The sequence below is a fragment of the Myripristis murdjan genome, chromosome 14, assembly GCF_902150065.1.
Source record: "Myripristis murdjan chromosome 14, fMyrMur1.1, whole genome shotgun sequence".
In the NCBI taxonomy this organism is placed as follows: domain Eukaryota; kingdom Metazoa; phylum Chordata; class Actinopteri; order Holocentriformes; family Holocentridae; genus Myripristis; species Myripristis murdjan.
Window position 1 is genome coordinate 36,216,882 of NC_043993.1, and position 27,985 is coordinate 36,244,866.

Below are 27,985 nucleotides of genomic sequence, written 5' to 3' on the forward strand. Positions count from 1 at the left end.
CTGTCAGGCAAGGGCCCTTGGAATTGTCCTGACTTTTCCCCCCATATACGGCGCCCCGGGAGCTAGCCAGAGCTGTTGGACCCCCCGGCGTCAGAGGTTTGCTGTTCGCCTGGCAAACTCAAACTTATCGTCTCACTCAAACACTAAAACGGTAATCAGCTAAAAGCACATTAAAAACACAAAAAGCAACAATAACTGCACAAACAAACAAGCCGTCTACTAGCTGCCGGTCACTGCGTGCGCATGCACCCTAACATGAATTAATATTAACATTAATTAATTATTAATATTAACTATTTGCATGTTAATGAGGTCACAGTTCACACGTTTTAAGGTAGTAAGGGTAAGTAACCCTAAGTCCTAAATATTTAAAATTGATGAATAGGGATTACCTCTTGGAGCTTTTTAGTGGAACTTTCAGTAACAAGCAGGGTTATAAAAACACCACACACACACACACACACACACACACACACACACAAAAAACACTTTGATGCTGTAATCTGTAACAAGGATCCAGGCTGATTTAACCTTTTAAAACCCATCACACCCAAAACACATTCAAAGCCCAGAATATGTTGTGCTGAGATGATAACGAAAGTGGCTAGCGAGTGAGGCATCTCGCCTCCATCCCGTCTCTGGCGGCTGCAGCGTGATCCGCCCGGTGTCCTTCGGCTTGTGGTTTTCTCGTAACGAGGGAACTAGTTTTTCAACAGATTTCAGCGACTCACAGACCGGACGCCGCAGACACCAAATGCAGCTGAGCTCCTTGGCAGCTTCCTGTAATTTACCTCGTAAACTGCTCACTGTAAGTTCATTATTCAAATTTATACTAATTTACGCAATTTCCTTTTAACTCCACCTCTGCTGCACCTGACACGTGATGGGGAACCTTCCTCTTTAATTAGCAAAAAGCTTTCGTCCTGCGCTGAGCTGAAAGTTAACGTCTTGATGACAGAGTCCCAGCCGCAGATGTTCCACCTGCAGGGGGCGCCGTAGAGGCCAAAACTGCTCTATGCCTTGCCAGAACAAAAACAGAAAACAAAAGCCTTGCAGAAGAATTGAAAACAAGTGATAGCAGAACGACATGACATTTAAAACATGAACAGGAAACAACAAAAGAAAAGTTTCAGGTTTCACGGCCAGACAGAACTGAGCCGTCTGTACAGTCTGTCTGCTATAGATCTATGCTGTCATGTTCTATAGAATCTGTTTCTCAGATCTATGTGATAGTGTTCTATAGATCTGTTGTTATCAGAAGCTGCTGAGATGTTTTCTCTGTTTTATCCTGATACTAGATATTTGATTTTGTTTATGTATGTGTGTGTGTGTGTGTGTGTGTGTGTGTGTGTGTGTGTGTCGGGTTGTGAATCTTTGGTGTGAATCTTCAGTATGAGATCTGTAATCTGTAATCTGGATTGTAATCTGCTGTTAATCCACTGTTAGATCAGTTAGTATGTGGAAGTAACTGTTAATCTGCTACTATTAATAATCTCTTATGCTGTGCAGTGATGTAATCTGATTGCTTTCACCACAGCTTTCCAAGATGATCAGCAAAGCCACCGGCCAGTTGCCATGACGATGGACGCCAGCCAGTCTCCGGCGCAGGCCCCTCCCCCTTGTCCGTGCCCCACCCCCGACCTGTCGGCACTGACCCAGGACCGCCAGCAGGAGGCGCAGTGGAGGACGGAGCTGCTGGCTCTGCTCTCCCAGCTGGTCTCAGGTCAGAAGGAGGTGGCAGGAGGCCAGGTGGAGGTGCTCAAGCTGCTGGGCACGCTGGCCAATCAGGTGACGGCATCTCATCTGCTTTGATCTGATTTGATCTGCTTTGATCTGATTTGATCTGCTTTGATCTGATTTGGTTGACACATCCTGAACCTTCTGATGTGATGGAATCTGCTCTGATCTCTGCACTGGTGTTAATGAGATAACAACATAATGAGTTATTGAATAAAGGAGTTAACAGGTTAACGAGTTAACGAGTTAATGAGTTAGAAGTTAACGAGTTGTGTAGCTAACTAGTTCTCAGCACAGAGGGTCACTGATCTAATCTGATCTGGTCTCACTTCGTCTGGGCGGCTTTTATCCTCATGTACTGTTCAGAATAACATCATATAATGTGTGTGTGTATATATATATATATATATATATATGTGTGTGTGTGTGTGTGTGTGTGTGTGTATGTGTATAATGTGAATAATCTGTAATCTCCTGTCTTGTCTGCAGGGATCGCAGCAGATCCTGGATCTGCAGAACATGGCTCGTCATCAGAGTCTCCTGGTGGAAAACAACCAGGCGCTGCTGCTGCAGACGTCCCGCATCGCCACCCACCTGCAGGGCGGCGCCAGGAGGCCCGACGGCCAGTGACCTCACAGATTATCACAGATTATACGGATAAATAGATAAACAATGGAATAAACTGTTCTCACCCCGCGAACCAATGACATTTCCTGTTTTTAACAAGCTAACCAATGAGATTATCAATTGTTAACCAGCCAGCCGCTAACAGTTCACTAGCTCGTCAGTGAGATTATAATTTTGGCCAGTGGCGTTAATCTGCCAGCCAGTGAGAGTGTCTTCCAGCTGGCTGAAGGTGTGTATTGTGTAATTCCCTGGGCGTGATGAGGCCACATGACGGTAAAATATCATTGCTCCGTGCTCCCTTGGGAGGCCACCTGCCGGATCTACTTTCCGGTTCAAATTCAAAGGAAATACTGAGACGAGAGCCGTTTTCATTTTCCTCAAAAAAGAAAAAAGAAAAAAGAAAAACAATAAAAAACAAAAGAAAAACTGCTTTTTTTGCTGTTGGTGCTAAAAGTGTCATTTTCTTTTGGTTTTATTTTGTTGCTTTTCTATGAAAGTCCAGGGGAGCACAGAGCAACCACACACACACACACACACACACACACACACACACAGGGAACTACACACACACACACACACACGCGTGATGTGTCATTTCTTTGCCTTGTTGGTTAAATTTGTTGCTTTGTTCTTCTCAGATTTGAAATAAAGACGTGTTGTACAAGCTGCTCATGCCTGTTCACTGAATACAGCACAACTACTGACTACTGCAGTACTACTGAGTACTACTGAGTACTACTGAGTATTATTGAGTACTACTGAGTATTACTGAGTACTTCTGAGTACTACTGAGTATACTGAATACTACTGAATATTACTGAGTATTATTGAGTACTACTGAGTATTACTGAGTGCTACTGAGTACTCCTGAGTATTATTGAGTACTACTAGGTATTTCTGAGTACTGTGCGCTCATGTTTCCTGCCAGCAGAGAGAGATGACCAGGTGTATGTGTGTGTGTGTGTGTGTGTGTGTGTGTGTGTGTGTGGTTTGTTGTGAGGAGCAATGTTTATTGTCTTACCCCCAAAAAATTCAGAAGCTGCTAAGTGTCGACCGAGCGACCGACCTGTCTACCTGCTCAGGTGTGTGCTGCAGTACAACCTGCTGCCAGTGCCTCTGTAGAGAAATGAGGATAATTACAATAATACATTTATAAATCACAAAATAAATCATTTGATTTGAGGTGTGGGCGTCATTTTCTCAGGTGAACCTGGTCCAAGCCGCAGTGGCTGCAGCCACTCACGTAGCATTACGGGTGAGACAGGCTCTCAGGTGAGGAAGAGTCAGGCTCTCAGGTGAGGAGGAGGAGACAGGCTCTCAGGTGAGGAGAAGACTCTCAGGTGAGGAAGAGTCAGGCTCTCAGGTGAGGAAGAGTCAGGCTCTCAGGTGAGGAGGAGGAGACAGGCTCTCAGGTGAGGAAGAATCAGGCTCTCAGGTGAGGAAAAGGTGGAGACAGGCTCTCAGGTGAGGAAGAGTCAGGCTCTCAGGTGAGGAAGAATCAGGCTCTCAGGTGAGGAAGAATCAGGCTCTCAGGTGAGGAAGAGGAGGAGACAGGCTCTCATGTGAGGAAGAGTCAGGCTCTCAGGTGAGGAAGAATCAGGCTCTCAGGTGAGGAAGAATCAGGCTCTCAGGTGAGGAAGAGGAGGAGACAGGCTCTCATGTGAGGAAGAGGAGGAGACAGGCTCTCAGGTGAGGAAGAATCAGGCTCTCAGTTGAGGAAGAGGAGGAGACAGGCTCTCAGGTGAGGAAGAATCAGGCTCTCAGGTGAGGAAGAATCAGGCTCTCAGGTGAGGAAGAGTCAGGCTCTCAGGTGAGGAAGAGGAGGAGACAGGCTCTCAGGTGAGGAAGAATCAGGATCTCAGGTGAGGAAGAGTCAGGCTCTCAGGTGAGGAGGAGGAGACAGGCTCTCAGGTGAGGAAGAATCAGGCTCTCAGGTGAGGAAGAGGAGGAGACAGGCTCTCAGGTGAGGAAGAATCAAGCTCTCAGGTGAGGAGGAGGAGGAGACGGGCTCTCAGGTGAGGAGGAGGAGGAGTCAGGCTCTCAGGTGAGGAAGAGTCAGGCTCTCAGGTGAGGAAGAGTCAGGCTCTCAGGTGAGGAAGAGACAGGCTCTCAGGTGAGGAAGAGACAGGCTCTCAGGTGAGGAGGAGGAGGAGACAGGCTCTCAAGTGAGGAAGAGGAGGAGACAGGCTCTCAGGTGAGGAAGAGGAGGAGACAGGCTCTCAGGTGAGGAGGAGACAGGCTCTCAGGTGAGGAGGAGACAGGCTCTCAGGTGACGAGGAGACAGGCTCTCAGGTGAGGAAGAGTCAGGCTCTCAGGTGAGGAAGAATCAGGCTCTCAGGTGAGGAAGAATCAGGCTCTCAGGTGAGGAAGAGGAGGAGACAGGCTCTCAGGTGAGGAAGAGGAGGAGACAGGCTCTCAGGTGAGGAAGAGGAGGAGACAGGCTCTCAGGTGAGGAGGAGACAGGCTCTCAGGTGAGGAGGAGACAGGCTCTCAGGTGAGGAGGAGACAGGCTCTCAGGTGAGGAGGAGGAGACAGGCTCTCAGGTGAGGAAGAGACAGGCTCTCAGGTGAGGAGGAGGAGACAAGCTCTCAGGTGAGGAAAAGACAGGCTCTCAGGTGAGGAGGAGGAGACAGGCTCTCAGGTGAGGAGGAGGAGACAGGCTCTCAGGTGAGGAAGAGTCAGGCTCTCAGGTGAGGAGGAGGAGACAGGCTCTCAGGTGAGGAAGAGACAGGCTCTCAGGTGAGGAAGAGGAGGAGACAGGCTCTCAGGTGAGGAAGAGACAGGCTCTCAGGTGAGGAGGAGGAGACAGGCTCTCAGGTGAGGAAGAGACAGGCTCTCAGGTGAGGAGGAGGAGACAGGCTCTCAGGTGAGGAAGAGACAGGCTCTCAGGTGAGGAAGAGACAGGCTCTCAGGTGAGGAGGAGGAGACAGGCTCTCAGGTGAGGAAAAGGAGGAGACAGGCTCTCAGGTGAGGAAGAGTCAGGCTCTCAGGTGAGGAAGAGTCAGGCTCTCAGGTGAGGAGGAGGAGACAGGCTCTCAGGTGATGGGTATGTTGAGGTTTGTGCTTCATGCCAAACATTTTACTGAAAATCCCAGATTAATCCCAGATTAATGAGCCCTCCGGCTGCCAGGCCTCCTGCTGCTGGGATGATTTTAGCTGCTATTTTATCAGGAGAATCCAGGTATGAGGAGCAGGTGCAGAGACAGGTAGAGGAGAGACAGGTGTGGTCTTCAGTGATGGTGTGGGGTCAGTTCAGGTCTGTTATGGTCTGTACTAAGAACAGCCATACGTCACGTCACACCTGACAGGTGTGTGCTGGTGTCGGTGAGTTCACACACATCAGAGCCAGATGTTGATGCCAGCACCTTGCATCAGCTCAAGCCTCTCTTGTTTATCTGTTTGTTGTTGTTGTTGTTGTTGTTGTTGTTGTTGTTTGTGTTTTGATCCTATTGTTGGTTCTCTTGGGGTTCTAGATGCCGCCCCTCCTCCTTCTCCGGTGATGTATCTGAACTCCGAGCTTCAGCCAAACCAGACTGAGGAGCTTTTAACCGTCGGCTCCGGCTTCAACCTGAGTTGTCATGGTAACGGTCCAGTCCGTTGGTTCAGCACAGCGTTTAATCTACGTTATGATGACCTGACGGACACGGTGGAAGTGAAGCATTCAAACCTGAGGCATACCGGAACGTACCGCTGTGGGTACAAGAACCGCAGTCTGGAGCACGTGGACGCCTGGATCCACCTCTACGTCAGCGGTAAGACACCTGGAGGCCACGCCCGCTTCCTCAAGCCACCCTGTGGACACGCCCACAGGGTTCAGGTCAGGATTCTGGTTGGCTGAGGGATTATGTCAAGCCTGTTCTGGCAAATGGGTGACAGGGCAACAAATTTCATGACCAATCACAGCATTGGTGGGCGTGTCTTGCCCAGAACTCCGGTGGGATCCATAATGAGGCTTTACAGACACGCTGAAATATAACTGATGATTTTTTTTTATATTCTGATGAACGCTTGTTGATATTTAACTGATGGATCAGCTGATGATCTGTTGAACAGGTGTAAAGAGCCTCTAATGATAATTATATCAATATCTATTAATAGCAATGTTAATAATAATAATGACAACAACAACAACAACAACAATAATAATAATAATAATAAATGAATAATACAACAATATTAATGACAATAATAATGACGGTGTCTGTGGAGGTTCTCAGTCTTCCAGGTCATAGTTCTCCAGGTCAGCTGGACTGTTTTGTAGGTACTCGCAGACGTTTCTCTTCTTCAGCTCTGGCAGGCAGGTGGGCGTCTCAGCTGTTTCACCTGAGGTGTCCGTATCCAGCTCGCCGGCTCGTTAGCGCTCCTCCCTGTTGGGACCATCTCATCCACTTTTTAGAGGAGAAGTGAAACCTCCTCTACAAATCTACAAACAGTCCAGCTGATCTCGATTCAACTCTACATGGATAATAATAATAATAATGATAATAATAATAATAATAATAATGATAACACAATAAATGAATCACCTGTCCCAGATCCGGCCGACCCCTCCAGCCTGTTCGTCACGCCCATCAGTCTCCCTGTCATGAGGGAGGGGCGGGACTTCCTGTTCGAGTGCCTGCTGACCGATCCCTCGGTCACAAAGCTGACCTTCCGGTTGCAGGTGGATGGTGGGCGTGGCCTGCCGAGGGGCATGAATGTGACCCTCGACCCCCGGAGAGGAGCCCTGATCCGAGGCCTGAGAACGTCCTACAGCGAAACATACGTCTGCTCGGCCTGGAGGGACAACACGGAGCTCAGCTCCGCCCCCTTCACACTGCTGGTCATCCCCCGTAAGACCCGTCTGTCCTCCTGACTTCCCCCGTCTGCCTGTCCACCGGACTTCCACCTGTCTGTCTGTCCACCTGACTTCCACCTGTCAGTCTGACTGTCCACCTGTCTGACTGTCCACCTGTCTGTCTTGCAGGGTATCCTCTTCCCTCTGTGTCTATCAATCCTGATGAGTTTGTCCGTCTGGAGGGAGAGAAGCTGGTGATCACCTGTGTGACCAGTTACCCCTCCCACTTCTACTTCGTCACCTGGACACACCCACACCTTCAGGTCAGAGGTCACCTGTCTGAGCCTCCAGATGAAAAGTAACCAGCCAGCATTACCCATAATGCTGTTGGGAGCTCTGACACGTCTCTTTCTGCAGCGGTGTGTTAAATGATGTCCCGTGTTTTCCAGGCCCTGAACATCAGCACCAGCCGTCTCTATAGCAACAGACGACTGTACATCAACAGCACAGTGACGGTCGCCGCCGTCAGTCACACACACAGCGGAACCTTCACCTGTACTGCTTTTAGCAGAGACGGGGAAACCAAGGCAACGGCAACACTCAGAGTAGTCGGTAAGGAGGGAGGGAGGTATCACTGTCATTATGGTTACCATGGTGATGTGTCTAAGGCTGCAGTTCCAGTTAAGGTTACTCTGGTTACCATAGAGACGGCAACACCAGGCACCCATTAGAAACAACAGGAACTCATTAGAAACAACAGGCGCACATTAGAAACAACAGGCGCTCATTAGAAACAACAGGCGGCCATTAGAAACAACAGGCGCACATTAGAAACAACAGGCGGCCATTAGAAACAACAGGCGCACATTAGAAAGAACAGGCGCTCATTAGAAACAACAGGCGCTCATTAGAAACAACAGGCGCCCATTAGAAACAACAGGCGCACATTAGAAACAACAGGCATCCATTAGAAACACCAGGCACCCATTAGAAACAACAGGCGCTCATTAGAAACAACAGGCGCACATTAGAAACAACAGGCGCCCATTAGAAACAACAGGCGCCCATTAGAAACAACAGGCGCTCATTAGAAACAACAGGCGCCCATTAGAAACAACAGGCGCTCATTAGAAACAACAGGCGCCCATTAGAAACAACAGGCGCTCATTAGAAACAACAGGCGCCCATTAGAAACAACAGGCGCACATTATAAACAACAGGCACTCATTAGAAACAACAGGCGCACATTAGAAACAACAGGCGCACATTAGAAACAACAGGACAGACAGGTGAGTGTTGATGATGTTCAGTCTCTGATGTCTTCCTGCTCCTTCTCCTCACCAGGTGGTTCCTACCTGAAGGTCTACCTGCAGCACTCTGACGCTAGCAGCCGCACCGTGGAGCCCAATGGGAAGCTTGTGGCTAACGTTAGCGCCCACACGGTGGGAGTCGGTGGGGAACCGAGCGCTAACGTTAGCTCTGACAAAACAGAAGTGAATGGGGTTGGTTGTGCTAACGTTAGCGGTGCTAGCAGGGTGGATGTGGATGAAGATCAGGATGTGAAGCTGACCTTTGTGATGGAGGCATATCCTCCAATCAGCTTTCAGCGCTGGACGTCAACACACAACAACACAGCACACCAGGAACACTACTCCGTAAACAACTACAGGTCCGTGTCCTTTATTTTAGCATTATCACTAACACTCACCATTATTATTATTATTATTGTTGTGATTGTTGTTATTATTGTTTTTGTTATCAATATTATTAATAGTAGTTCTGTTAGTATTGTTAATATTATTATTAAAACTACAGCATTTATTTGTTGAGGTGGTGTGTGATTAAGGTGGTGTGTGTTGTCAGGTGGTGTGTGTGTGTTAAGGTGGTGTGTGTTGTCAGGTGGTGTAAGGTGGTGTGTGTGTGTTAAGGTGGTGTAACATGGTGTGTGTTGTCAGGTGTGTGTGTGTGTGTTAAGGTGGTGTGTGTTGTCAGGTGGTATGTCTTGTCACGTGTGTGTTAAGGTGGTGTGTGTGTTATGGTGTGTGTGTGTGTTGTCAGATGTGTGTGTTAAGGTGTGTGTGTTGTCAGGTGTGTGTGTTAAGGTGGTGTGTGTTGTCAGGTGTGTGTGTTAAAGTGTGTGTGTGTTGTCAGGTGGTGTGTGTGTGTTGTCAGGTGGTGTGTGTTGTCAGGTGTGTGTGTTAAGGTGTGTGTGTTGTCAGGTGTGTGTGTTAAGGTGTGTGTGTGTGTGTGTTGCAGGGCGGAGGCCAGCCTCCTGCTCCTCAGGGTGCGGCAGCAGGACAGAGGCTGTTACTCTCTTCACTTCTCATCGTCCGTCTTCAGCGGCTCGCAGAGCGTCCACCTCCGAGTGTCTCGTAAGACTCAGCTGCTCCTCCTCCTCCTCCTCCTCTGTCCTCAGCTCCTCCTCCTCCTCCTCCTCCTCCTTCTCCTCCTCCTCTGTCCTCAGCTCCTCCTCCTCCTCCTCCTCTGTCCTCAGCTCCTCCTCCTTCTCCTCCTCCTCTGTCCTCAGCTCCTCCTCCTCCTCCTCCTCCTCCTCTGTCCTCAGCTCCTCCTCCTCTGTCCTCAGCTCCTCCTCAGCTCCTCCTCCTCCTCTGTCCTCAGCTCCTCCTCAGCTCCTCCTCCTCCTCTGTCCTCAGCTCCTCCTCCTCTGTCCTCAGCTCCTCGTCCTCTCTGTGGTTCCTTTGACTCCTGCAGGTGCTCCTGAAGTTGCAGTGGAGATGAGGAATGGCAGTCTGACCTGTAGCAGCTCTGGATACCCTTTACCCACAATCCTCTGGTACATCTGCCCCGGGGTCATGGACACGTATGTACAAACTCAACACAACAACAACAACAACAACAACAACAACAACAACAACAACAATAACAACAACAGCAACAACAGTATGGAACAACCCCCCCCCCCCCCCCCCCCCCCCCCCCCCCCCCCCCCCCCGCTGTCCCAGCAGGTGTGGTGATAACGCCACCTATCAGGTTCCTGAGGCTGATGGGACTTCAGGTCCAGAGGAGGAGAAGGAGGAGCAGGTGCAGAGATTTTTGGCCTACACACCGTCCACTAGTGATGATGTCACTGTGGAGTGTGTGGCACAGAACCGCGTGGGGTCGTCCCGGGACGCGTTCGTCGTCCGTGAGTCGCCATCAGCTGATCATCAAATCACATCAGTTCAATGCAAATTAATTTTCATTCTAACAAGCATCAGTGTGTTTCTTCCTGTGTGTGTGTGTGTGTGTGTGTGTGTGCAGACGCTCCTGGGCCCGTTGTGATGTTGCCTCCCCGCCAGTTTTTCACCCCAACTCTGATTGGAGCGCTCACGGTGGCCACGTTCCTCCTCCTGCTCCTATTGGTCGTTCTTTACAAGTACAAACAGGTAAGCTCACCTGTGCAAAGTGCAGACTCAGCAAACTGAGCATGGCATCACTCACACACACACACACACACACACACACTCACACACTGTATGTCCTGGTTGTCACAGAAACCGCGGTACGAGATCCGTTGGAAGATCATTGAGAGTAACCATGGCAACAACTACACCTTTATTGACCCCGCCCAGCTGCCATACAACCAGAAGTGGGAGTTCCCGAGAGACCAACTGCGCCTTGGTAACACCCTCCATCACCCCTCCATCAACGCTCATCATCCCTCCATCATCCCTCATCATCCCTCCATCATCCATCATCATCCCTCTATCATCCCTCCATTACCCCTCATCACCCCTCATCATCCCTCCATCACCCCTCATCACCCCTCATCATCCCTCCATCATCCCTCATCATCCCTCCATCATCCCTCATCACCCCTCATCATCCCTCCATCACCCCTCCATCACCCCTCCATCACCCCTCATCATCCCTCCATCATCCCTCATCATCCCTCCATCATCCCTCCATCACCCCTCATCACCCCTCATCATCCCTCCATCATCCCTCCATCATCCCTCCATCACCCCTCATCACCCCTCATCATCCCTCCATCACCCCTCATCACCCCTCCATCACCCCTCCATCATCCATCCATCACCCCTCATCATCCCTCCATTACCCCTCATCATCCCTCCATTACCCCTCATCACCCCTCCATCACCCCTCCATCACCCCTCATCATCCCTCCATCACCCCTCATCACCCCTCCATCACCCCTCATCACCCCTCCATCACCCCTCATCATCCCTCCATCATCCCTCCGTCACCCCTCATCACCCCTCTATCACCCCTCATCATCCCTCCATCATCCCTCCGTCACCCCTCATCATCCCTCCACCACCACTCCATCACCCTTCCATCATCCCTCCATAACCCCTCCATCATCCATCCATCACCCCTCATCATCCCTCCATCACCCCTCATCACCCCTCATCATCCCTCCATCATCCCTCCATCATCCCTCCATCACCCCTCATCATCCCTCCATCACCCCTCATTATCCCTCCATCACCCCTCCATCATCCCTCATCACCCCTCCATCGCCCCTCCATCACTCCTCCATCACCCCTCATCACCCCTCCATCACCCCTCATCATCCCTCCATCATCCCTCCATCACCACTCCATCACCCTTCCATCATCCCTCCATAACCCCTCCATCATCCTTCCATCACCCCTCATCATCCCTCCATCACCCCTCTATCATCCCTCCATCACCCCTCCATCATCCCTCATCATCCCTCCATCATCCCTCATCATCCCTCCATCATCCTTCCATCACCCCTCATCATCCCTCCATCACCCCTCTATCATCCCTCCATCACTCCTCATCACCCCTCCATCACCCTCCATCACCCCTCTATCATCCCTCCATCACCCCTCCATCATCCCTCATCATCCCTCCATCATCCCTCATCATCCCTCCATCACCCCTCCATCACCCCTCATCACCCCTCCATCCCCCCTCCATCACTCCTCCTGCTGTGTCCTCAGTGCGTGACCTTTGCCCCCTGTGTCCTCAGTGCGTGACCTTTGCCCCCTGTGCTGCAGGTGCGGTGCTGGGCTCGGGGGCCTTTGGGAAGGTGGTGGAGGCCACGGCTTTCGGTCTGGGAACCAACCAGGTGACCCGAGTCGCCGTCAAGATGCTGAAACGTCAGTTTGCCACTTTATCACCTTCATTCCCATCTGAGGCTGAACCTTTTTACCTGATCAGCTGCTGGAGGCCCGACTCACCACGGGTCAGCTGGGTGGGACAGCATGCTCATGGGATAACTCTGTGTGTGTGTGTGTGTGTGTGTGTGTGTGTGTGTGAACAGCCAGTGCTCATTCAGAAGAAAGGGAAGCTTTGATGTCGGAGCTGAAGATTCTCAGCCATCTTGGTTACCATGACAACATTGTTAACCTGCTGGGCGCATGCACACGTGGAGGTAATTATGACGAATGCTGTAAAACTATAAATGACACTTGGCACCTGCACAGGTACGACCCAGTTAAACATCTGTAGTTTAAGGCCGAATGAGCAGGATTTTCCCCCCCAAAAAAACAAAGGCTCTGAAGCCCTCAGCCAATCACAGCGCAGCGCCATGCCACATCAATAGCACCCCAATCAATAGGAAGCTACAAAAATGGTGGATGTGGACAAAAGGAAACGTAGCTCCTCGCACAGCGAGAGTGGATCTGGGCTTTCAGCCGCTGAGCGCAGAGGGGGAGGAGCCCGGGAGCCGCTGGGCCGGGAGGCGCCAGCGGGACAATGTTTTTTTCCTAGAACAGCAACAGCATTCGTTCCATGGCCATCCTAGGTGACTCCGGGTGGTTAGCTTAGCCAGGCAGGAGGGGCTGTTGTGTTGTGTTTGCAAACCAAAACCACAAATCCTGCTCACTCTGCCTGTAAACAGTTTTTTACTCACACCAGTGGTTCTCACCTGCTGGGTCGTGGTCTAAAAGTGGACAGCAGCTGATCTGCTGTCCTCTGAGTGGACCACGGGCATGTGGGTAAAAAAAAGATGTAAAATAAAAATAAAAATGTACCTTTTTAGAGATCTTTTTGAGACCGGTGATGCGTTGCAGGAATCGTTGAGCTGATAATCCTGAGGTGGGCGGAGCAGCGGTGAGATGTCTCTAATATTTGACCTTTGACCTTAAATGACCCCACTCAGGACCCATGCTGATGATCACGGAGTACTGTAGCCATGGCGACCTGCTCAACTTCCTGCGGGAGCGAGCCCAGGACTTCCTGTCCGTCATGCAGAGCGAGGAGGAAGCGGAGGAGGCGGAGCCGTACAAGAACACGTCCGCCCTGCCGGCGCGAGTCCGAACGTGAGAGCAGTTTTTATAGTCCAGGTGTTTAAACTCACCTGAACACCAGCAGACGGTCTGGACCGAGCCTCAGCAGGCTGACGCAGTTTGTTTCAAAAACATGAGAGAAAATAATATGTACATATTATTACGTTATTATTATTATTATTATTATTATTATTATTATTATTATTATTATCATTATTATTACACTGCAAACCAGCCTTCTCAGGTGTCCTGTGTGCGGCTCGACCTGCATCAGCCTGAAAAAAAAAAAACATGAGAAAAAAGAAAATGAGCAACTTACTGAGAAATAAATGAAATGAAATAATACATGAAAATTTGCCAGAAATGAGATAAAAGGTTTCATGATGATGACCTGGAAATTAACGAGTGAAAAGAAAGAAAGGCAGAAAGAAAGAAAGAAAATAACTAATAACTAATCTATCTATCTATCTATCTATCTATCTATCTATCTATATCTATATAGATATAGATATAGATATGTATGTATATGTGTGTGTGTGTGTGTGTGTGTGTATTTATTATTATTATTATTATTATTATTATTATTATTATTGTTGTTGTTATTTATTTATTTATTTATTTATTTATTTATTTTTACAAATTTTTGGGTTATTTTATTCTTCCTCTTTGGTTTTTGGGATGTATAATAAATATTTCACTTCAGTAACGCTGGACACCAGGAGACAGTTTGCAAAGATTATGGTTACCACGGTGATGTGTCTTGTAATTCATAACCACAAAGAGCGCCACCTACAGGATTACCAACCAGTTAGACTCAGAGGGCGCTGGTGAAAACCTTGTATCTCCGTTTCAGGAGCGTAGAGACACAGGAAAGTAACTCAGGTTGAATGTGTGTGTGTGTGTGTGTGTGTGTGTGTGTGTGTGTGTGTGTGTGTGTGGCAGTGACAGTGGGATCTCATGCTGTTCAGAGTATCAGGAGATGCAGCCAGTCTTCTCCAGTCAGACGGACGGCGGTAAGAAACACACAGACACTCGACAGCCTGATGCTTGATTGGTGTGAAATATGCTGTCAGTCAAAAGGCTGAGAAGCGTTTTGAATCCATAACTGGGTTTTTGTGAACTTGCACTCTTTGTTTTGTGCCTGCAGTCTGACGCAGGCGTGCGAGCTCACGTTGACGAGCTGTGCATCAAAAACACGCATGGACACGTTCACCACGCCGTGATGTTTTGTACATGTTGCAGGTCATGTGAGGAGTCACAGCGCCGCCATGAGGCCGTCCCGTTACACACAGCTGTGGAAGGCATCTTTCTTTTGCCTGAATTTGACACAACTGGTGTGTCCTTCATGGCCCAACATATCCCATAATTCACTTGGGCATTGACAGGAGGAGCAGAGAGCAGACAGTTTTTGGCATATTTGAAGTTTCATATGCGATGTCGTTATTAAATTCACTTTAACATTGTTTGAGGTGAGAAATACACGGAGCAGCCTTTGAATATTTGCAGTTTTGCAACAGTTGGTGGTGAATTGAAAGTTTGATCCAATGTTTTTGGAGTTTAGAAGCTCCATCAGCTGGAGCCTGTGGGGGGAGCTAGTGAGTCGGCCTGGCCACAGAGACGAGAGGCTTTTATTTCCACAGCAGCTGGTCTGTGGAGCCCGAACTGGTGTGAAGGAAACAGTAAAGGCAGTAACAGCAAACAGGAAGTGCTCTGCTCTGTTTGTCCTGCGTGGACGGCGAAGGCTGCAGCCCCTGAACCGGGACGCAGCAACAGCGAAGGGGGGGCGTTAAAGTCAACACATGAAATCGATTACTATGGTTGGCATGTTATTTTAAAAATGATCAGAGGTGAATTCATTACCTCTCAGGCTAATGCTAATATTAGCTAATTAGATGCTGTCAGCTGATCACAAACAGCTGCAGTGTTCTTAATGAAGTTACTGAATAACGTACAGCAACCTGCCAGGTGAGGCTCCACTCCTCCCAAAACCAACTTTTTTTTTTTTTTTAAATTCGAATCCAAATCAAGAGCCACAAGCTGATTTTCACACTTCTTCATGACATTTTATAGTGAAAACAACTGAAAGTGTCCCACATCCTGATGTTAACTTCTAAATCTGGGGAGGAAGATGTCTCTGGTTTGTTTGTGGACCTGGACCTGGACCTGCTCAGGGTCTGTCTGAGTCTGGACCTGCTCAGGGTCTGTCTGAGTCTGGACCTCCTCAGGGTCTGTCTGAGTCTGGACCTGCTCAGGGTCTGTCAGGTATTCTGCCTCTGTGTTGTCGGTGGCCGGTTCAAAACCCTGGCAAACAACAGCAGGTGACACAAGGAATTACAGCAAAGAGCAATTCAGTTTATTGGAAATTAACACAAACAACCAAAATGATCCAAAAAGGTCATGGAACTTGTCAGTAAGCAGAGGAGCAGGAGGAGCATGGGGGGGCCAGGTGGGGGCCAGGTGCTTTCGGTCAGGGAGCTGGATGGTGGGGCTTTGCAGAGTTCTGTGGTTGAAGCCCGGAGCCGTGTGTTTTCAGGTGGTTGTTGTATCTGATGAGTCTCTCTCTCAGGTGGGCAGACAGACAGCTGGTGCTTTGATGACCTCATGAGGTTTTCCTACCAGGTCGCCCAGGGTTTGGAATTCCTGTCCTCCAGGAACGTAAGAGAAACACACACACACACACACGTGCGCACAAACATACTGTCTGTCTGACTGCCTGTCTGTCTGACTGTCTGCCTGTCTGCCTGCCTGTCTGTCTCTCAGTGTATCCATAGAGACGTAGCAGCGAGGAACGTCCTGCTGACGAATCGTCGCGTTGCTAAGATCTGTGACTTTGGCCTGGCGAGGGACATCCGCGACGACGACAGCTACATCGTCCAGGGCAACGTCAGTCTGGTTTCTATGGTTACGCAGTAACATGAGTCTGGCTTATTGTTATTCTGATTTTCAGGCACATCTGCCAGTGAAGTGTATGGCTGTTTGGTGTTTTTAATATTTAAGGATAATTTAGGTATTTTTCAGCCTGGGCTTATTTTTTCACCTTTTGGGGTCCAAATTACCGATGGGGATAAATGTTGTTCAGGGGTTCTGGACCAATTCAAAACAATTTGTCCCCATCAGGTTGAAAACTACCAGAATGATCCTTTAATATGAATAATATGTGAATAATATGTGAGTGGTCCCTGCAGGCGCGGCTGCCGGTCAAGTGGATGGCTCCAGAAAGCATCTTCCAGTGTGTTTACACAGTTCAGAGCGACGTCTGGTCCTACGGGGTTTTACTGTGGGAGATCTTCTCTCTGGGTAACACACACACACACACACACACATAGTCTGATATACTGTTTATGTTTATATTTATATAGGCTGTTAATATTTATTCATATATACTGTTTATAGTGATACATACTGTTTATACTTATTGTTTATATTCATATATACTGTTTATACTTATATATCTTATTTTTTTATATAATTACAATTCTTTTTTACCTTGCTTTATTTATTTATATAGGCTTATACCGGGACCTGAGTCCTTATTTCGTACCACTAACATGTAAATGTGAGCTGGTATGACAATAAAGTTCCTTGAATCCTCCTTGACTGTCTGTCCTCCTAGGTAAAAGTCCCTATCCCAACGTTGTTGTGGACACCAATTTCTACAAGATGATCAAAGATGGCCGCCACATGGCTCAACCAGACTTCGCTCCTCCAGAGATGTAAGGAGAGAGAGAGAGAGAGAGAGAGAGAGAGAGAGAGAGAGAGAGAGAGAGAGAGAGAGAGTTTAAAAGCAGCTTTAATGAAACTGTTCACAAATTCAGTCTCTGACAAAGTCAAAGAATCAGGGGAACAAACTGATTATGAGACATAGAAATAAAATTCAGCCAAACACTTTGCTAAACATTAATTCACTGTCCACCACTGACATCATTATGACATCACTGTGACATCATTATGTCACCACTGACACACACACACACACACACCATGCTGTTCATTAATTTATGAAATTCAAAGTCAGTTAAGCGTGTGGATTTTAGGAGGAGCTGCTTGAACACACTCGTCTCGTTCTGCCTGGCTCTTTGGTCACGTCGGCCCTTTCGGTGTGTTCGTCTTTGTGCGTCTTGGCCCAAATAAAAGCAGTATTAGAGCCCACTTTATTAAAGCAATTAAACAAGAACTTTACAACACAAAAAGTCCCTTAAGTTGTTTGCAGTGTCAAAACGATGAAAAGCAGTTTGCAGCACAGAGAGACAGTGGGATGGGTTCAGCTGATGTTCTGTGGCCTGAAAAAGGTTTTTTAAAACTCTCAAAACGCTCAGTTTTTCTCTCCAGACTGCATTCATTTTATCTTCAACTTATCTTTATTTAAAACTTCAGCACAGGAGATATTTCTTTATCCTTTCTCTGCTTGACATCCTCCCAGACGGGATATTCAAACCCAGCCGGTCATTTCTGTGCATATTGGAAATGAAAAGCTGCCATCTGTTTCTCCAAGTCAAACCCTGCAGTGATCTATCTATCTATTGATAGATAGATAGATAGATAGATAGATAGATACTGTAAATAGACATATAGAGTCACAGCAGTGAGGTGCCGGCTGAGACCAAAGTGCTCCAGAGCTCTCCAGGGATGTCCACCTGTCCACCTGTCCACCTGTCCACCTGTCCACCTGTCCACTGGGACACTCACAGTATTGCTGCCACCTGCTGCCTTAAAGAAGCAAAACTTCTCTTTTCTGACCTCTGAAGCTCCAGAAAAACTAAAAACATCTCAGAAATCAGCATCAGGCCACAGACTGGTGCTGAAACTTTTGTCATGAAAACACAGCAGACGACCAGATGGTCGTCACTGAAATGTACAGGTGAGAAACTCAGGTGAGAAACTCAGGTGAGAAAACTCAGGTGAGGAAACTCAGGTGAAGAAACTCAGGTGAGGAAACTCAGGTAAGAAAACTCAGGTGAGAAAACTCAGGTGAGGAAACTCAGGTGAAGAAACTCAGGTGAGAAAACTCAGGTGAGGAAACTCAGGTGAGGAAACTCAGGTGAGGAAACTCAGGTGAGGAAACTCAGGTGAGAAAACTCAGGTGAGGAAACTCAGGTTGGTCACATGGAGGCCAACTCCATTGACTTCAATGAGCCCATTTTAAAACCCTGAACACAGACGGACCGAGCAGAAGCCTCACCTGTCTCCTCACCTGTCTCCTCACCTGTCTCCTTACTTGTCTCCTTACTTGTCTCCTCACCTGTCTCCTCACCTGTCTCCTCACCTGTCTCCTCACCTGTCTCCTTACCTGTCTCCTCATCTGCCCCCTTGTCTCTCTGTTTCCTTGCTTCCCTGTCTCCTTGTCTCTCTGTCTCCATGTCTCCTTGTTTCCTTGTCTGTCTCTCCTTGCTTCCCTGTCTCCTTGTCTCCTTGTCTCTCTGTCTCCTTGTCTCCTTGTCTACTTGTCTCTCTGTCTCCTTGTCTCTCTGTCTCCATATCTCCTTGTCTCCTCGTCTCTCTGTCTCCTCGACTCTCTGTCTCCTTGTCTCTCTGTCTTCCTATCTCCTTGTTTCCTTGTCTGTCTCTCCTTGCTTCCCTGTCTCCTTGTCTCCTTGCCTCCTGTCCTCCTGGCCTCCTGGCCTCCCTGTCTCTTTGCCGCCTTACCTCCTTGCCTCTTGTCCTCCTTACCTCCTTGCCTCCTGGCCTCCTTGTCTCCTTGCCTCCTTGTCTCCTTGCCTCCTTGCCTCCTTGCCTCCTGGCCTCCTTGTCTCCTTTCCTCCTTGCCTCCTTGCCTCCTTGCCTCCTCCCAGGTATCAGTTGATGATTGGCTGTTGGAGTTTGGAGCCGACACAGAGACCAACCTTCAACACCATTGGTCAGCTCGTTAAGAAGCTCCTCCCCTCGAGTGATGATGCGCTGCGACACCACAGCAACCAGGTGAGTGCAGGTGGGCGGGACAGGAGATCTGATGCCACACGCAGCAGACAGGTAGACAGGTAGACAGGTAGACAGGTAGCTGTGATTCCTCTTCTTCTCTTGTTCCCGGCAGACCTACAGGAACGTCCAGGAGAGCAGAGAAGAAGAAGAAGAGGAGGGCAGAGGAGCGACACTGAAGAGAGGAGAAGAAGAAGGAGGTGACCATCTACCTGTCTGTCTGACTCCTGCCTGTCTCTCTGTCTGCCTGTCTCTCTGACTCCTGCCTGTCTCTCTGCCTGTCTGTCTGACTCCTGCCTGTCTCTCTGTCTGCCTGTCTCTCTGCCTGTCTCTCTTACTCCTGCCTGTCTCTCTGCCTGTCTCTCTGACTCCTGTCTGTCTCTGTGCCTGTCTCTCTGACTCCTGCCTGCCTGTCTGTTTGTCTCTCTGCCTGTCTCTCTGCCTGTCTGTCTGTCTCTCTGCCTATGTGTCTGACTCCTGCCTGTCTCTCTGCTTGTCTGTCTGACTCCTGTCTGTCTCTCTGCCTGTCTGTCTGACTCCTGCCTGTCTCTCTGCTTGTCTGTCTGACTCCTGTCTGTCTCTCTGCCGTCTGTCTGACTCCTGCCTGTCTCTCTGCCGTCTGTCTGACTCCTGCCTGTCTAATTGCCTGTCTCTCTGACTCCTGCCTGTCTCTCTGCCTGTCTGTCTGACTCCTGTCTGTCTCTCTGCCTGTCTGTCTGACTCGTGCCTGTCTCTCTGACTCGTGCCTGTCTCTCTGCTCCCAGAGCCCGGGGAGGAGGAGGAGGAGGTGATGAAGAACATCTACCAGCTGTCCTGAGGACGTGTTTGTTGTTGTTGTTTTTGTTTGTTTGCACAAGAGAGTCGATGGAAACAGATGATTTAATGAATGATGTCATACTAGATAGATACACTGACTGATTGATTGATTGATGATTGATTATTGATGATTGACTGATTGATTGACCTTACTTATGCCTCATAGATCTGATTGATTTTGTGTTTAGCGTCAGTTTGTTAGTAAACATCTGCAGCACGTTGCCATAGCGACGCCAATCAGCTGACAGACAGGTGGAGCTGTGCGTTACCATGGCAACAACACAGGCCTCCACAAAGCACGTCCTGCTAACAGGCTAACGCAGCTAATGGAGCATTAGCATGTGAACGGTAACATTAATTTGAAAATCAAAATGTTTTTTTATGAGTCACTGTAGCCAAAATGTAACTGATTACATTTACTTCACACTGTAATCTGATTACTTTAATCCCAGTCCATTTAATCCTCTACCACCTGCCTGAGACCGTACATGCCTACAGATCTGTACAGATATAGATCTGTACAGATATAGATCTGTATAGATGCAACATTGTGTTTCTCTAATCATTGTGTGACAAAATAAATAAAATCAATAAAGACAGTGGGAGGTCATGTGATTTACTTTTAACCCTTTAACGTGTGTGAAGCTTCACTGAGGCTCAACTGCAGCTGAGAGACGCCCCCACACACACACACCCCACACACTCACACACACACACACACACACACACACACACGCACACACACATACACACACACACACACACACACACACACACACACACTGACAGGTGGTAAGAGGGATAATCCAGGTAATTCTCTAATGCATGTCAAGCGAGCTGTATGTGTGTGTGTGTGTGTGTGTGTGTGTGTGTGGGCGTGGCATGCTGCTTGGTACAGGCTAATTGTAGCCCTCTAATCCTCTGTGTGTGTGTGTGTGTGTGTTTGTGTGTATGTGTGTGTGTGTGTGTTCGTCTCGCTGGACGCTGTCGGTTCTGCTGTTTTTGGTTCGGATCCAAACTGAAAAACAGAAACAGGTCAGTTCTTCTCTTCACTTTGTTTTGTTTTATTTTGGTCTTTCTTTTCTTTTCTCTTCTTCTATTTTCTTTTCTTTTTTTCCTTTTCTTTTCTTTCTTTTTTTTAATCCCCCCCCCCCCCCCTTTCCTGTCATATCGGTCATTCTCAGTTCATTTACCGTGCAGTTGCTCTGACCTCTGACCTCTGACCTGCCGGGGGCCCGTCATCCGGAAGGTCCTGACTGTTTGGTAACCATGGCGACCAGGTATCAGACCTGGTTACAGATCAGCAGTTGCTAAGCTAACTGAAGACAGGAATGCTGTGTTATGTCAGCATTACATATTATACTGTTTTATGTTATATATTGTATATTTATTATTATACATATTATATATTATATATATTATATCAGCCTGGGGCGTGTCGGCAGTTTCACTTGTCCACCTGGTTTTGTTCGCTGACCCGTTTAACCCTTTAACACCAGAGCAGATTCATCTGCTTTCTTTTAAAAATGTGAAGAAGAAATTACCTGAAAATTAGCAAAGAAAGAAAAAAAGAAAAATAAAACATAAAAACAAACACAAAATGACCTGACACTAAGCAAAAAAAAAAAAGCCCTGAAAATTAGCCAAAAAAAGCTTAATTTTTTCTTAATATTCTAATATTTTATGACATAATTTCAAATATAAAATTACAATAATTAGAAATATATTTTTCTCTATATTTCCCTTTTTTTTTTTTTTAAATAATCTCTTGTCTCTCCATTTTTTTTCAACATCAGCTCAAACAAATCTCAAGTTTGAAAGGATCTAATGTTTGTGAAACGATGGTGAAGCGGCGTGCAGCTGCCCTGTCACTCCTGGAATAACAGAAGTGGGAGAAATCCCAGACACTTCCAGAAACTTCCTGTCTTCAATCTGAGGACAGGAAGCTGATCTCTGCTGTGATTGGTTGAGACGTGAACATGTGACCCTGTGATTCTGCTCTGATCTGCAGCATCTGATGTGTTTGGTCCACAGGAAGTCGTCAGGTGTGGCATGATCATCTGGTCTGCAGGTTTCCCATCAGCCCCCTGAACTACAGTCATGGGTGACAGCCAAAAGGTAACCCCACCCCCCACCGCCCACACACACACACACACACACACACATGCACACACACAAACCCAAGATACATCAGCTGCAAACCTCGGCTCTCTCAAAGAGCGTCATGAAGACAATGATGATGGTGGTGGTGATGATGATGATGATGGTGATGATGATGATGATGATGATGATGATGATGATGATGATGATGATATCATGATGATGATGATGAGGATGATGATGATGGTGATGGTGGTGGTGCTGATGATGATGATGAGGATGATGATGATGATGGTGATGGTGGTGATGATGGTGATGGTGGTGATGATGATGGTGATGGTGGTGATGATGATGGTGATGGTGGTGATGATGATGGTGATGGTGGTGATGGTGATGGTGGTTGTGATGGTCGTTATGGTGATGATGATGATGGTGGTTGTGGTGATGATGGTGGTGATGGTGGTGGTGATGATGGTGATGGTGGTGGTGGTGATGGTGGTGATAATGGTGGTGGTGATGATGATGGTGGTGATAATGGTAGTGGTGATGATGATGGTGGTTGTGGTGATGATGGTGGTGATGGTGATGATGGTGATGGTGGTGGTGGAGGTGGTGGTGATGGTGGTTATGGTGATGATGGTGGTGATGATGGTGATGGTGGTGATGATGATGGTGATGGCGGTGATGGTGGTGGTGATGATGGTGATGGTGGTGGTGATGATGGTGGTGGTGGTGATGATGATGGTGGTGATGATGATGGTGGTGGTGGTGGTGATGATGGTGATGGTGGTGGTGATGATGGTGGTGGTGGTGATGATGGTGGTGGTGGTGGTGGTGATGGTGGTGGTGGTGATGGTGGTGATGATGATGGTGGTGGTAATGATGATGGTGGTGGTGGTGGTGATGATGGTGGTGGTGATGGTGGTGGTGGTGGTGATGATGGTGATGGTGGTGATGATGATGGTGGTGGTGGTGGTGGTGATGATGTTGGTGATGGCGGTGATGATGGTGGTGGTGGTGATGATGATGTTGGTGATGATGATGGTGGTGGTGGTGATGGTGGTGATGATGATGTTGGTGATGGTGGTGATGATGATGGTGGTGGTGGTGGTGGTGATGATGGTGGTGGTGGTGGTGATGATGATGGTGGTGGTGGTGGTGATGATGATGGTGGTGGTGGTGATGGTGGTGTTGATGTTGGTCATAGTGGTGATGGTGATTGTGGTGGTGGTGGTGCTGATGGTGATGATGCTGGTTGTGATGATGATGATGATGGTGATGGTGATTATAATGATGATGATGATGGTGATTATAATGATGATGGTCGTGATGATTATGATGACGATTATGATGATCTCCACCTGTCGTCTCAGGGTTTGATGTCCGTGGTCCACAAGCTGAAAGGTGGACGAGGGGCAGAGCTTAGGATAGTCCTGCTGGGATTGGACAATGCTGGGAAGACAACCTTGTTGAAACAGCTCGCCTCCGAGGACGTCAGCACCATCACACCTACACAGGTAAGACTCACACCTGCACAGGTAAGACTCACACCTGTGCAGGTAAGGCAGCAGATTCTGAAACAACACAACAAATTACATTGGACGACTAAAAATTGTAGATTTTAACTTAACAACTGAAAAATGTGAACTGAACCAAAGTCACGTGAGAATCTGGCATTTCCTGCGTGTTCTGTGCTGGAAGACTTTAGACGAGTTAACACTATTATATGACTGCAAATGAGTTTCACTGTGACTTGCCAACCTGTGATTGGCTGCTCAGGCACAGGTAATGTCCTTGCTGACTCAGCAGACTCGGGTTGTGTTGCAGGGCTTCAACATCAAGAGCATCACGTGTCACGGCATGAAGCTGAACGTCTGGGACATCGGAGGCCAGAGGAACATCAGAACCTACTGGAAGAAATACCTGGAGAACACAGACCTGCTGGTGCGTCTGCACTGAGCTCTCATGCTCACGGTGGAAAAATAACAGACAAAAATGTTGCCATGAATCCATGTTCAGGACAGCAAACGAGATTTTTATGTTCAAATTCATTTCAAGAGAGAAGGCAAAATTTAAAAAAAAAAAAGGTCTGAATGAGCCGAGAAGTCGGCTGATGTGGCCCGGCGGGACACCGCCATCTGCCTGAACCAGTGCCACGCTCACGCTTCAGGTTTTAGCCTTATTGTTGCCAAGGGCAACCGGTTTGTTAGCTAGCTTCATGTGTTGTAATGTGTTGATCTGCATGACATCACTCTGAGGTCAGAGGTCAAACAGCAGCCGCTCAGGTCCATCAAAAAAATCCTCCCGCTCTTCATCTCAGTTAAGAAGTTTGCATGAGGCTTTTCTATTGGATACAGAGCCGGGTGGCTGATGATGATGATGATGATGATGATGATGATGATGGTGATGATCTTGCTGTGTGTCTGTGTGGTTCAGATCTACGTGGTGGACAGCACTGACAAGAAGAGGTTCGAGGAGACCGGAGTGGTGAGACCATCAGAGCTTCCTGATGAACAAATCAGCTTCATGAAAACCTTTACAGTCTTAGAGACTCTCTCTCTCTCCTCCTCTCTCTCTCTCTCTCTCTCTCTCTCCTCCTGTCTCTCTCTCCAGGAGCTGTCAGAGTTGATCGAGGAGGAGAACCTTCACGGCGTTCCAGTTTTAATCTTCGCCAACAAGCAGGACGTTGCCACGGCGATGCCAGCGAGCGCGGTCGCCGAGGGCCTGAACCTGCACACGTACCGCGACCGGGCGTGGCAGATCCAGGCGTGCTCTGCCCTCACCGGGGAGGGAGTCCAGGTACAGCACACCTGCTGCTCACCTGCGTGTCACCTAGCTCTGCACAGCTGGAACACGGATTGAAACAAACTCTTTAAATGATCAAATCAATGAAATAAATTAAATGATTGTATTTTTATTAAAATATTTGCTTTGAATTAAAAAATTCTTGACAGTAGTAGTGATTTTGTATTATAAACAGTTTAAATAATATAAAATATACACAATTATAATAAACAGGAATAAATAAAATTAAACAAATTTAAAGTTAAATACATATACAGATGTAATTAAAAAAAAAACTAATGTAATCCAAACTGTTTGATCCAATCTGAGAGATTAGAGGGAGGGCGTGTCCCAGTTGAGGTGTTGTTCCTCTCTGTGTTTCAGGACGGGATGAACTGGATCTGCAACAACGTCCTGAGAGAGAAGCAGAAGCAGTGAGAAGAACCAAGGAGGAGCTCAGCTTCCTGTCTGCCGCCCCGGTTCCACCACCAGTTAGAGCCCCACACCGGGCCTCAGGCTGCCTCCTCCTCCCCTCCGGTTCCACTGGTTCTTCCACCTCTCTGCCTCCTCCGCCCCTGCGGTTCCTCTGGTTCCTCCGGCTCCACTGGTTCCTCCGTTTCCTCTGATGCCACTGTTTCCTCCGGTTCCTCCACCTCTCTGCCTCATCCGCCTCTCCGGTTCCTCCAGGTCCGCTGGTTCCTCTGGTTCCACTGGTCCCTCCGGTTCCTCTGGTTCCTCCGGTTCCACTGTTTTCTCTGGTTCCTCCACCTCTCTGCCTCTTCCGCCCCTCTGGTTCCTCCAGTTCCTCTGGTTCCTCCGTCTCTTCCTCCGTCTCTTCCTCCTCTGCCCATCCTGTTCCTCTGGTTCCTCCGGTTCCTCTGGTTCCTCCGGTTCACCCAGTTCTTCTGGTTCCTCCGATTCCTCCGATTCCTCCATCTCGCTGCCTTCTCCGCCCCTCCGGTTCCTCCAGTTCCTCTGGTTCCTCCATCTCTTCCTCCTCTGCCCATCCTGTTCCTCTGGTTCCTCCGGTTCCTCCGGTTCACCCAGTTCCTCTGGTTCCTCTGGATCCTCCAGTTCCTCTGGTTCCTCCGGTTCCTCTGGTTCCTCCACATCTCTGCCTCCTCCACGTCCTCCGGTTCCCCCGGTTCCTCTGGCTCCTCTCTGTTCTGTACATCAGGATCTGATCTGTGAACAGTCGGAGGAGAAGTTGGACCAAACAACACAAAAGAACAAGAACAAACACCAAACCAGCAACAAATGAGGATAAAATTATCACAAGAAAAATAAATCAACTTGATATGACAAGATATGTTTGTGTCGTTATGGTTCTGAGCCCTGTTCTCCTGTTTTGTCACGTTCCTACCTCATAAATCCTCCACCTGCTGCACCTGCTGCACCTGCTGGAACTCAGTGGTTTGAAGGTGAAGGTGGTGCAGCGAGGAGCCACATGTTGTTTGAATTTATTCAGACTGAAGAAAAGCTCAAAGTTTCCTCCTGAATTCAAACAGCCAAACAATAAGAAAGTTGTCCAGGGATGAATAAGATTAGTAATCTGATTAGCTATAATCTGTGAGATCTTTTTGCTTCGGCAATATCAGAAACAACAGGAGGACGTCAGCAGCGGAGGGAGGAGTCTAATGTCCAGGTGTGTAGAGCCCCTCACCTGTCCTAGGATCTGTCTGTGTACAAGTCAAGATAAGAGAAAAATAATAATAAAAAAGACATAATTTCAACTTTTCATTGTCTCTAATTTTATTTTAGTCTCAAGTGTGTAAATATGATTTTTCTGTTTTCCACTGATGCTGAATTGAAGTTTGAATTTTTTTTCCCGTCTGCATGGTTTTATAAAGCAAATCAGATCGCTGCTCACGCAAACACAGCTGAGAAATTAAAAACAGCACGAAACGTCACATCACTTTGCCCAGCTTCATCCGATGTGTTGTTTCACAGCAGATTTCACCTGAAACCATAAGTAAGCTGTCCTAATTTTTTTAAAAATATATTTTATATAATAATATTTTATATGATATTTGGGAACACAACATACACTTCCTGTTCCATGTTGCTTAGTTTTTTAAAGCAGTGGGTTTGTGTGCTTTTAAAGAAAAGTAATTAGGATTTACAGGGATACATGTGGGCTCATGGCTGTTTGTGTAAATATCCGTCGCAGCATTTCACACCTGTCAGATTTCTGTTCTCACATCGGGTGTGAAACCTCTCACAGATCATTTCCTCTCACATTTCAGTTATTAAACTGTTTTATGTTATATATTGTATATTTATTATTATACATATTATATTATATATTATATATATTATATCAGCCTGAGGCGTGTCGGCAGTTTCACTTGGTCTTGTTCGCTGACCCGTTTAACCCTTTAACACCAGAGCAGATTCATCTGATTTCTTTTAAAAATATGAAGAAGAAATTACCTGAAAATTAGCAAAGAAAGAAAAAAAGAAAAGTAAAACACAAAAACAAACACAAAATGACCTGACATTAAGCAAAAAAAAAGCCCTGAAAATTAGCAAAAAAAACTTAATATTTTCTTAATATTCTAATATTTTATGACATAATTTTAAATATAAAATTATAATAATTAGAAATATTTTTCTCTATATTTTCCTTGTTTTTTTTTTTTTAAATATTCTGTCTCTCCATTTTTTTTCAACATCAGATCAAACAAATCTGCTCAAGTTTCAAATGATCTAATGTTTGTGAAACTGTAATCTGTAATCTAGTGTGTGGCTTCACCCTGATGACCTCATCGCGCTCACCCCTTTGTGTGTTTATTTCTCACCTGGGGCCCAAAACACCAGTTCAATAAAAAAGTCAGAAATCCTTGGAGGTGAAGAGCGAAGCTGCAGCTCCGCCCACGCCCACGTGATTTATTCAGTTATGAAAAACATAAAATAAAATTAGGATAAAAATTAGCAATTTCAGACACGCAATCATGTTTTCAATATTTTATCAGCCTCACTGCACCATTTTAGGGTGTGTGTGTGT

The 27,985-nt window shown here is 47.4% G+C and overlaps 2 protein-coding genes across 7 annotated transcripts in view; both read left to right on the plus strand.

The window, feature by feature from the left end:
- Positions 1–20,655, plus strand: part of csf1rb (colony stimulating factor 1 receptor, b) — a 29,999-nt gene extending 9,344 nt beyond the window's left edge. Inside the window, exons 3-23 of the mRNA XM_030068428.1 lie at positions 5,838–6,116; positions 6,900–7,196; positions 7,331–7,464; positions 7,591–7,753; positions 8,486–8,810; positions 9,398–9,513; positions 9,854–9,962; positions 10,108–10,286; positions 10,403–10,527; positions 10,636–10,762; positions 12,133–12,234; positions 12,399–12,509; positions 13,239–13,398; positions 14,308–14,378; positions 15,932–16,020; positions 16,126–16,248; positions 16,551–16,662; positions 16,979–17,078; positions 19,155–19,281; positions 19,394–19,478; positions 20,043–20,655. Of these exons, the coding sequence (XP_029924288.1) occupies positions 5,838–6,116; positions 6,900–7,196; positions 7,331–7,464; positions 7,591–7,753; positions 8,486–8,810; positions 9,398–9,513; positions 9,854–9,962; positions 10,108–10,286; positions 10,403–10,527; positions 10,636–10,762; positions 12,133–12,234; positions 12,399–12,509; positions 13,239–13,398; positions 14,308–14,378; positions 15,932–16,020; positions 16,126–16,248; positions 16,551–16,662; positions 16,979–17,078; positions 19,155–19,281; positions 19,394–19,478; positions 20,043–20,095 (2,987 nt within the window). The 3' untranslated portion in view covers positions 20,096–20,655. The remainder of the gene's footprint in view (positions 1–5,837; positions 6,117–6,899; positions 7,197–7,330; positions 7,465–7,590; positions 7,754–8,485; positions 8,811–9,397; positions 9,514–9,853; positions 9,963–10,107; positions 10,287–10,402; positions 10,528–10,635; positions 10,763–12,132; positions 12,235–12,398; positions 12,510–13,238; positions 13,399–14,307; positions 14,379–15,931; positions 16,021–16,125; positions 16,249–16,550; positions 16,663–16,978; positions 17,079–19,154; positions 19,282–19,393; positions 19,479–20,042) is intronic.
- A 362-nt stretch (positions 20,656–21,017) lies between these two features.
- On the plus strand, positions 21,018–26,715 carry LOC115371221 (ADP-ribosylation factor-like protein 3). 6 transcript variants are annotated; one of them, XM_030068430.1, is made up of 8 exons: positions 21,018–21,129; positions 22,129–22,212; positions 23,568–23,711; positions 24,022–24,138; positions 24,631–25,008; positions 25,356–25,554; positions 25,829–25,939; positions 26,053–26,715. In XM_030068430.1, exons 2-8 carry the CDS (start codon positions 22,195–22,197, stop codon positions 26,160–26,162), a joined length of 1,077 nt encoding a protein of 358 aa, XP_029924290.1. In that variant the 5' UTR covers positions 21,018–21,129; positions 22,129–22,194; the 3' UTR covers positions 26,163–26,715. The 6 variants fall into 6 exon arrangements, with proteins under 6 accessions (XP_029924290.1, XP_029924291.1, XP_029924289.1 ...); XM_030068431.1 differs by having other exon boundaries at positions 24,631–24,681; positions 24,808–25,008; positions 25,829–26,715; XM_030068429.1 differs by having other exon boundaries at positions 25,829–26,715.
- Positions 26,716–27,985: the final 1,270 nt, after the last annotated feature.

Excerpts from the sequence above, each read along its gene's own strand:
- LOC115371221 (XM_030068429.1), top strand. Across the intron at positions 23,712-24,021 it reads GCACCATCACACCTACACAG|GGCTTCAACATCAAGAGCAT; the intron begins GTAAGACTCACA and ends GTTGTGTTGCAG. Across the intron at positions 24,139-24,630 it reads TGGAGAACACAGACCTGCTG|ATCTACGTGGTGGACAGCAC; the intron begins GTGCGTCTGCAC and ends TGTGTGGTTCAG.